This window comes from Gavialis gangeticus, unplaced genomic scaffold, assembly GCF_001723915.1.
Source record: "Gavialis gangeticus isolate Ggan-Ray unplaced genomic scaffold, GavGan_comp1, whole genome shotgun sequence".
Classification (NCBI taxonomy): domain Eukaryota; kingdom Metazoa; phylum Chordata; order Crocodylia; family Gavialidae; genus Gavialis; species Gavialis gangeticus.
In genome coordinates, this window is record NW_017729025.1 from 83598636 (window position 1) to 83609469 (window position 10834).

At 45.2% G+C, this 10834-nt stretch overlaps 1 protein-coding gene across 1 annotated transcript in view; it reads right to left on the reverse strand.

Annotated features, from left to right (window-relative positions):
* Nucleotides 1–10834, reverse strand: part of RPAP1 (RNA polymerase II associated protein 1) — a 72539-nt gene that overhangs the window by 39292 nt on the left and 22413 nt on the right. Inside the window, exons 7-11 of the mRNA XM_019519045.1 lie at nt 7156–7268; nt 6182–6280; nt 5577–5678; nt 4103–4270; nt 2509–2679 (exon numbers count right to left, since the gene is read on the reverse strand). Of these exons, the coding sequence (XP_019374590.1) occupies nt 2509–2679; nt 4103–4270; nt 5577–5678; nt 6182–6280; nt 7156–7268 (653 nt within the window). The remainder of the gene's footprint in view (nt 1–2508; nt 2680–4102; nt 4271–5576; nt 5679–6181; nt 6281–7155; nt 7269–10834) is intronic.

The following is a 10834-nucleotide window of genomic DNA, read 5'->3' on the forward strand; positions in this document are numbered from 1 at the left end:
ACCAGAGTTCTACCCAAGCCTTGGCCCCACAATGTCACCGCCCTGCAATCCCAGGGGTGTTATCCACCCATAGGCTGGGAGCTTTGTGGGCAGATATGCCAAGGCAGATGGGATAGGGCCACAGGTGGGCAGGGAGCTGTGTCCAGGGCCAGAGCCCCAATCTTGGGATGGTAACAGCACAGCACCAGGGCCAGGGCAAAGTCATGATCTGCTCCTTGCACACCCCTACCCACAGAACTTGTGCCCATCACAGGGGCACATGGGCAGTGGATCGCAGCTCTGCCCCAGGCCCCATCTCCACACTTCCATTGCCCCAAAATCCCAGGGTCTCCCTGGTACCTTTCATCTCGGTCCTAGATGCTGCTCCCTGGCCATTTGCAACCCTATCCCAGCCACCCAGCTGAGGGTTCCACCCACGTGGGCTCCCTCCCCAGTGCTGGGTGCAGGGCAGATGGGCCAGGGTGCCTCCCGCATTGCCTGCCCTCTCTGCCTTTTGTTCCCCACCACGTTGCTCCCCTGCTACCTGCCTCCTGCACCTCCATATCTATCCCGTACCACTTGCCCCCTACATGCCCTCTGACCCCCCATACCTGACCCTGATCTCTACTGCCTGCTCTTCCCCAGTGCCTGCCCCCCATGGTTGCGCCTGCCCCCAACCCCCTACCTTGCCTTACCACCTGTCTTTCCCCCCACTTGCCTGTGCCTGACCTTTGCCACTTGTTCCCACCTGTGCCTGACCCCTACTTCCTGCACCCCCCACTCCTGCTACTTACCTTCCACTTCTCTGCTCTGGTTCCAGGGCAGTTAGCAGCAGTTGCCCTGGCCTAGCCCAGTTGGGCAGAAGCAGCAGCAGCAGCAGCTCTGGGCCCAGGCAGGTCAAGGCTGGAGGGGCCAAAGCTGGAGCTGGAGCAGAAAATACATAGGGGAGGAAGGACAGGGACAGCGAGCACGGTTTCCTCTGTGCTCTGCCCAAGCCACACAGGCAGGTCACCTCTACATGCCCTCCCACCCACACAAGCCATCCCACCTGCCTTGAGCCTGTACTTGAATCCAAGACAAGCTTTTGTACCCCATGTTGTGCACAAGAGGGGCCCTCATCTTGGATTCAAGTAAATATGGTAAACATTTGGGTTATGCTGCAATTAGGAACCTATGTGACCACAGCAGACAAAAGTGGTTGTGCTATTACCACCTGGACAGATCACTTTAAAATGACAAAACTGACTGTATTCTTAGGTCTCAACTTGGAGATAAAGCAAATCAAATGGCAATACACGGTGACATTGTGGGGCCAAGGCTTGGGTAGAACTCTGGTTCTGTAGGCAGGGACTTGCAAGGAGCAGATTGCAGCACTGGCCTGGACTCGTGCAGGTAGGGTGCACATCCAGGTGGGGAGCAGGTCAGGCAGGGAGCTGCATCTGGGGCTGGGATCTTGGGGTGTTGACAGTGAGGGGCCAGGGCAAAACCATGATCCGCTCCCTGCATGACCCTGCCCATGGAACCTGCACTTGTCGCAGGAGTGTGCAGGCAGTGGATTACAGCTCTGCCTGCGCTGTCATCACCCTGCGACTCTACCTCGTGGTGCTGGCCTTGCCCACTCATCCCGCTCCTGAACACCGCTCCCTGTCCACCCATGGCCCCATCCCACATAGGAAGTTTTGGTGAGCTGTTGCAGGGGGAAAATGAGGTGCTGACCTAGCCCAACAAAACTCTGTATGTAGCCTGTGGGCCCAAATAATTGCCCACCCCTGAAATACAGTAATAATAGTTTCATAGTTTCTAGGGTTGGAAGGGACCTGAGAAGATCATTTAGTCCGACCCCCTGCCATGGCAGGAAAGAGTACTGGGGTCAAACGACCCCAGCAAGGTGTTCATCTAACCTCTTCTTAAAACCCCCCAGGGTAGCAGCCTGCACCACCTCCCTTGGAAGTTGTAGGGATTTAACTGCAAAATGCAACTATAAAAAGGAAAGTGGGTGGTTTCAACTTAGGTGATATGCAGCATCAGTAAAGATGACACCTTGGTCACTGATGCTGCAGAAACACCCACTGGAATGCACTGTACCAATCCAGCTATGTAGAGCTCACTCTAGCTTCAATTCCCTGCATATACATATAAACCCACTCTTGTGGAGATCTCTAACCATTAGAGGATGCGTATACTGACATTCTGAATACAAAGTGAAAGAGCTTAACCCACTCAAGTCTGTTTGCAACATTTTAGAAAATCTGAAGAGAAAAGGAAAATAAAAGTAAGAGATGCACTTGTCTCCATTTCCCACACTCTGGTTCAAGAACATTGTATGACATATTCGTCATCAATCAAACCACAACCATAACTGGAAAAACTACTTCTCCAATAACGGATGGCAGCAACACAACACCAAAAAGCCAGCAAGAGTTATGACCACTTGTTAAAAATATCCTACTTAATGTACTACTTGGTAAAAGCTTTAGCAGGATACATAGCCTTACTGTACAGAGATTCTGGCCAGAGCTTTGACTTTACCTTTATGATGTCATACTGGGCCACATCTGGATCTGGTCTGATTTCATCCTTTGACTTTTTTCCTGGACTCTTTTCCATCATTTCTTCTTCTTCCTCCTCCTCCTCCTCATTAGGGATGAAGGGAAACACAGCCATCCCCTGGTACCATGAGAAAGTCCAGTCAAGGTACTTCTGTTAAGAAAAGAAAAGGAGGTGTAATATATTTTGACAAAGAAAGGCTGGAAAAGGGAAATATTTTTAAAAGTGCTTTGAAATACAAACCAACTCACCCAAAAATAGGAACAAGGAATTATGGCATGTTTATAAAGCTCACATCTCAGATGAGAGCACCTAGTGATGCCACCCACTGAAATAAAAGCATTTTAAATAGGGAGCAAGAGAGTGATTAATTGCTTGTCTAGTGATTGAACACAGGAAGTCAGTTTTCTTGGTCCTATTCTTGTCTCTGTCACAGTATTGACCATTGGTAGGTGACCTAAAAGAACACTGTTAATAATCATTACTAAACTGGCTCTTTAAAGTTTTTTGTTGAATTTTTGAACCTCTCAATGTGGGCAATAAAAACACTAGAGAGTTTTCATCTCAGGTTCTAAACAACACTGCTATATTCGGTCTTCCAGCACTGCAGGGAAAGTGTTACATCTATACCAGAAATTGTTTTTTTTTTTCCAAATGAAAACTGAGTTTGAGGCTTGTACTACTTGATGATTTCTACCCTTTTGATCTCTATGACTTGGTTTGTCAGTCAGTCAGTCAAATGACATTAGTTACTGGTCTTACAAGGTGATGACTGAGCTGAGTACTTGTTTGTAAGTACTTGAAAAATCTTGGTTGAAAGTCACAATAGCTCAAACTATTTACAGGCACAAAAAAGTAATGTGGAAAAGGGTAAAGTTGAAGGCAACTCGGTGACATGGTTACAAATGAGAGGAGGTTTGGAGAGTGGGCTAGGACTTCAGGAAATTGGTATTCCATTCTTACATTTAGGAGTCAAAAAGTTCTAGATAAAGGAAAACATTACCAAGACCCCAGAAAAAATGTGTGTAAGGACAACAAACTGACCCAAAAGCATGAAGAGGGAACAAGAGAAAATGGAGGGAGGGAAGGATCTAGTATGCCAACTGTGTTGGGATAAGGCACAATGGGGAAGGCATACGGCTGCCAATCCTCAGGCTGGAACAGTAGCACCACAATAAAAAGCTGGATGCCACTGAATTCACAAGTCAAATTAAATAAAATTAATTCAAATAATCTGGCTAAATAGGGGGCATGAACTATATGGACTATGCAATTGCCAAGAATGGAGACTCTCAGTAGTCCTGAGCTAAATGTAAGGAAAGGTAGAAATAGTTTGAACACTAGGAAAACATGTTGTCCAAAGAAATCTATTAGATAGAGAACAAGGCTCCCATGGGACAGCAGAAGCTCTACTGCTTACAGTTAGGCTGAACGAAGTATGAGAACAGTACTGTGCTGGTGTTAATGCTTGGTTGACCACCAAAACGTGGTCCAAGTGACTTACTTGCGTCTTTTCTTTGCAACTCCCACACCCAAGTCAGAATCAATCCAGCATGGAAATCTCTTTTTCTCTCACCTCATCATCAGGAGACACCAGCAGTGCATGGAGGGCATGGATGGAGGCTGCAATTACATTATCTACTGGGTCATCCAAGGAGAAGCGCAGCAAGAAGAGGAATCCAGCATCAAGCAGCAAGCGCAGAACACTACCTTTCAGGGAGGAGACAAACTCCCCTGCCTTGGCCTGAAAGACATGCCATCCACCTCCTCAGTGTCAAGGATAAGACAACATGTAAGGTATGTGGAAACACATCTTAAATTGCTACTTATATTGAAAGTACAGGAAGCAGACACAATCTGAGCAGGGTGCGGAGCCTGTGGCAAATCAGCCCATGCGGGGCCCTGCCTCCACTCCAATCCTGGACCCAAAGAAGTTGTTGTTGCCCAGCACGGGGGCGGGGGGGTGGCGAGACACGGATGACCAATCAGCTGGATGTGCCACCACCACTCCGCCCAGCTCCATGGGGCCCCCCAAAGCGTGGGGCCTGGAGAGGTCGCCCTGCTTCATGCCCCCCCAGGGATGGCTCTGACAGAAAGAGCAAGAAAATGCTTCATCTTCTATTTCTTATTCCTTTCCCTTCATTTTGGTAGGTGAACAACTCCTTTTTCCTCACCCCAAAGAAAAAATCTTTTGATTGAGTGTAAATAAGGGGAATACTATCTTTAAATTGACTCTCTGCTGGTACATGAGCATCAAGGGATTTACAGTCATGTTAAATCTTTCATAAGCTCTAGAAGAGGAAGCAAATAGCATCATGACATTCACAAATCATGCAAATTCTGGACCTACCATCTCCTGACCCAACCAGCCCAACATCATTATATTATAACTTGTATGTGTCATGCACTGTAGGAGGAAACATGAGCACTTTCCCTAGAAATCAGGTAGGCAGGTGTGCTGCTTTCCATTAAAGCAGACATTCATTTCGCCTTCTGGTGCTGGCAATGTTGCTTTACAAGTAGGATGGTTCATTCTCACCTCCCACAGAACAAGCATGTCACCGACTTGGCTCAGGCAACAGAAGTGAAAGGGTCAGTGCATCAACGACAGGTTTGTCACACACTGACAACAAAACAGCTTAATGCAGATGAAGCCCTGGACCCACCTCCCTTCCCCCAAGTAGGAAATATGACCCTACTAAACAGCCCTTTTGAACAGCTTCTGATGATACTTGATGCTCAGTTCTCCCATAGTCAAGCTCTCCTGAGCTTCAGGTCTGGTCCAGTCCCCACGGTGATTAGAGCAGCCACACATCCACAGCTACCCAGTCAGGTAGGAAGGAAAACTGAGCCAGGAATTGGTCCTGCCAACTAGGCACTACTAACGAGCTCCCCTTCCTAAGGGGAATCCTCTGCTGAAGATGCCTCGCTAACGTCTATATGCTTTGTGCTGCCCGCACAGAGGAGAACAAGTATATCATACCCAGGACTCTGTGCCTTGATACTACCAGGAGTATAAAGGGGGAAATTTCCACACACTGTTTGCTCACCTTTTGAACAATACAGCCCAGTACCTGCAGTGCCAACGTCCTCTGCTGAATGACCTGACTGCGGGACAAATGGAAGAGCTCTTGGAGGGAGTAGCCAGCCCTCTAAACAAGGGAAAAAGAAAAACAAACAAACACAGGAAAACCAACAACAGATAAAATAAGCTATTTAAAGCACAGCTCATTCCAAAAATGTTATGTAGCATGTGGGACTAACTGCACTGCAAAGTTGTGAGTAATGCTTTATGCAAATTACTGAAGAGATTCTACCTCATGTAACCAGTTACAGACAGTCTATATCTTTATAGGTAAAACAGTGTACAGGTGAAGATGTTCATTTTCTTTTGCAACTAGCTATACTGTCAAAAGGTGAAAGCATTAATGAAGTTTAAGAAAAAAACTTTTGCATCTTCAAAAACCAACAAGTTGAGCCAATCTGTTATGACTTCTCCTCTGGAGTCCTTACTGAACAGAGAGTCATTTGCCTATGAACTCTTAAGTGTCCACACTAGAAAGCCTTGACATGAAAAGAATCTCAAGAATTAAACATGGAAATTCAAGTAATATTCTTGTCTTGACATTTCCTCTTTATTCTGGTCTGTACTTACTTCTGCTTCTTCTCCATGATGATGTAGACCCAAATGAGTAGGTAAGTCTATATCTGGAGGAATCAAGTCTCCCTTCAAACTAAACCTGGCTAGCATTCCCTGAGAGAGGAGAGAGCCGAGAGAGAGAGAAAGATTACTTTTACTGCCTTCCACTCCCATCCACCTCCTAAATCCTACTTCCTCAAAACAGTTATAAGCTCTTGGCTCACAAACTTCCCAAAACCTAAACTCATAGGTTGCTTACAAACATGGAAAAAAAATACCACACACAAAACAAAACAGCACCTTAAGATCGGTACACCCCTGCATCGAGCACAGAACATGCCCAGAAGAGGCACCGCATTAGTTAGACCTGGCTTGTCCAACAATCTGTATAGATCAGCTCCTTCAACAGAGCTTGTTGGCACTTCCATCTAATAGCTGATTGAATCAGCTATTACATAAAAAAGTGCTAAAAAGCCCTGGTGAAGGGCCCAATCTATACAGACGCTGTGAAACTGGGTCAAACTAACATGCTGCCTCTTTCAGTAAAGCACTTGGGGGGGGGGTCCCCTCACCTGTCAGTACCCACAAAGTTCAAAGTTACTTCTCTTGATCCTACTTAACCTTCTTTCTTAACTTTCAGAGTTTTCCCCCAAATATTCCAGTTCCTATAAATTTTCATTTCCCAGACATCTCAAAATCATTAAAAACTGAATTCCTGCCTCAACTCCAGATTAATCCCCGTTTATCTGTACACAGTACTGTGGAAGAGCTAAAACAGGATGAACACAGTAACCAGATTCTCATGTTACATGAAACAAATTAGTCTCCCCCATGAAAGATTTGGAGAAATGCCACTGTTGGCATCACTTAGCTTGAAGAAGAGAAGACTCACTTCTCAACAATATTAGTCTTTGGAGACTTCACAAACACGAACCACACATCCCACAAACAACCAAAATAAGAAAAATAACACTTTCTATTTTCTGAACCTTTTTAGTTCTCCTCTGACGGGGATGGGGCAGATCCTTCATCCACTCCAACTTCTCAAACTCCACATTATCCATGTGGACCCATTCCTTCTTGGGCTTCACAGGAAGATCATCTTTTGAAAGGTAAGAAAAAAACAGAAGCATTACCCTTCCTTGGCATAAAGGCAAACACTGTTGCAACATACTTGGTTCTGAGAGTATTTAAAATACAGGTTTCATATACAGTAAGAAGCAACCATCTACAAATTGACTCTTTGTTTTGGTGCATAAACATCAAAAGATTTACAGGGGCGTAGATTGTAGCCATGTAGGTGTAAGCACATTGGATTTACCCAAAGAACCTTGTCTGCCTATCTCTTTTATAAAAAAGAAACATCTATCCAGAAGAGAGATCAGATTTACCCAAAAAACCTTGTTTGTCAAAAGATTTAATCTTTCACAAGATATAAGAAAGGAAATAAACAGCATTGTAATGGTATTCACAGATTATGCTAATTTGGGAGGAGTTGAACATCAGGCAGGACAGAAAAGACAGAGTGACTAGAAACAAGGACAGAAAGTCAAATGAAGCTTTAAAAAAAATGCAAGCCAACATCAACTGGGGGGGAAATCTGAAATAAGCAGGTAAAAGCTAGAAAGCAGTGATGCTAACGGGGCAAAGAGATGAGACTGGAGAGCAAGTTATTGGCCTGCCATGAAATGTAGTAAATAAGGTGGTCAGCACGGTTTTGGACTGCATGTATAAAGGCACCATGCCACAGGGCAGAGAAGTAATGGCTCCCTACCTGATACAACTGCAACAACTGAAACACTGTGTGCAGTTCCGGACACTACATTAAAGGCTGAAATGATCTACTTTTGAGGAAAGATTACAAGGTTTAGAAACACACATGGTTTGGCTCATCAGCAACTCAGTAGATTGCTTGGAAGTAGGGGTGTGTAAAACAGGCGGTATTTGATTCGGATTCGGCCTGAATCAGGGATAGTGATTTGATTTGTTGATTCAGATCACTGTCCTTGGGTTCAATTCAGCCAAATCCAAATCTGAAGATTCTCTGCTGATTAGAAGAATCAGTGATTCAGCCATAGACAGCCTTAAAGGTTTTTTCTACATACCTCGAGGTACCAGGCATGGCTCATGAACACTGCAATGTGGGGGCAGATGGAGCAGCTCGCAGGAGCGCAGGGGGGTCCATGTGCTCAGTGGCGAACCCAGAAGTGGACCAGAAGTACTTCCGGTCCACTTCTGGGTCCACCGGGGAGTGCATGGAGGGCCCCCCCCAACTCAGCATGTTTCCCCCAGACCCAGGAGGCACCAGTCACCAAGACGCAGGGGTGGGTGGGGTCCTGCGTGCTCCCCAGCAGACCCGGTAGTGAACTGGAAGTGCTTCTGGTCCACTTCTGGGTCTGTGCTGGGGACCCTCCCGCACTCTTGTGGGACGCTCTATCCGCCCCAGCATCGCAGCATTCACGAGCCACCTGCTACCTTCAGATACGTAGAAAAAACATTTAAAGCTGTGTCTATGTCCGAATGTAATTGGATCCTGAATTAACTGCAGACAAAGGTATGAGAGAAAGCTATCACATGCTGGCTGGGAACAGATGAGATAAGTCTTTGCCATCCCTAGATTCTATCAGAGAAGCCATACACGCTCATACATTATGGCTACTCAGCTGGAGCAAGCACTTTGACAAGAAGACTGAGGGCTTACCAAAAGAGAAGGAATACGGTTCCTGTGAGAACAAAACAAAGTTGGGACTTGAAGATGTTGTTTACAAGGTTGCTGCTAAACCTGATACCCTGGAGCTCAAGCAACAATAGGTCACACGGAAATCCCATTTCCTGCGGATTTGACCTGAAACCTAACATGTTCCTTTTCTGGCTTATTAACCTTCAAAAAGAGCTTCCATATTTTCTAGGATGCAGCCACACACTCATGATCAATGTAGAACTGACTCAGGCAACAAACCAAGCATAGAGCTATCTACCCCAGCCAGAAAACTGTTCCACACAACTCCAGCCAAAGGCTCAGCGTGAATTCTAATTGAAGAAAAAAGCATCTGAAATGTAAGAGGGGATTGTTTGTGGGCAGGGTGTGAAACAAGAGGAAGTAAAATCAGCAGAAAACTGAAATCTATTGACATTTCTAATTCAACAATTTGTTTTCTCCCTCTCCATTAATCACTAAGTTGATAGGGTTGATTTAATCACACTATGAATAGAATTACGAATGCTACTGACAGACTCTAACATTACAATCTTGTCAACAGGAAAAGCTGAATATATATTCCAAGGCATCAGCAGATTGTTCAATTACTGAGAAATCCCTTTACAGAAAACACAAGCTGGCAGTTTGAATGCAGCATATGTACATAACTTTTCCAGCCTTACAATACATTAAGGGTTACAAAGCTCTCTCTTTCTCTCCCTTCATCCCCTCCCAGCTCCCCTTTACAGAGCCAAGAGGTAGATTTTTGTCTGATGGGATTACAAAGGGCTGGGCAAACAGCTCAGCATCAACTTGGTTAGAAACTGAAGCCTTTTACCTAATGGAGGAGGAGGTTTTCACCCTACTTTAGAATGGAACCCAACTGTCCTCTCCCCTGTGGAATTCAGACTTAGCACTCCCACTGCTTTACTCGCAATGAATTTACTTTATGGCATCAGCAGTAGCAACTTCCTAATACTAAGTGCTAATGCAAAATTAATACTTTACATCCCCTGCTAAGCATGACATGCTGCATGCATAACCCCAGGCAGCTGGGAATGCCTCACTGATTTTTATAATTGTTCTCCTGCTCTTCCTCTCTTTGCTGTATCAAGTCTTCTACAGAAACTCCTTTTTCTATTCCAATTTGGTCTTCTAAGAAGAACACAGGATTTCCCCCTCCTACACCCCTTCCAAGATGTGAACTCCTGGATATCATACTAATCCCAAGAGCTTCATTACAATCTTGGCTAACCTTTAAAGATCCCAATACTGAACACCCAATTTCTGCTAGTGCTTGGCATGAAGGTGGGAAAAAAACCTGGGCTACATAACAGGATGCTCCTATGCACTCAATTATTCTGAAATTGAAGAGCTAAAAATAGCCTTTTTGATTATGGCTGATGGAAGTCAAGGACCGGAGAGAAATAAAACTGTTACAGAAAAACAAGCTGAAGAACTGCAGGGTGAGGGTTTTCCTTCAGCAGAAACTAATCAGTTTTCCTTCCCCCAACCTTCCTCCCCACACACGCACACACCTCTCTCTTCAAGGAAATGGCAAATGCTGTTGTTATCTCACCAAAACACACTGCTGAAATCCAGGAGCGATTCAAAGATCTCATTAGGCAGCCTGCACGCTGCATGGGAGCACAAAGAACACATCAGAAGAGAAGATCAAGAGATGGAGACAGCAAGGGGAGAACACAAAATGGGAAAAGTAGGCTAGCAAGGGAGAGATAAACAACTAGAGCTGAGGGAAAGGAGAAAACACTGGCAATGTGATGGAGAAAAGTAAAAGAGGAAGCATGAGCAAAGGACTCCATCTTTTCCTTCTTAATCTAAAGCTCAGTAATTGATTGCAGTTTTCTGATGTTAAGTGTTGGCCTCATTCTTCTCCCTGTGAAGTTAATGGAAGCTTTCCTTCTAATGCATAATCAAAATCCTCAAAAGGTGCAGTCTCGAGATGCCAA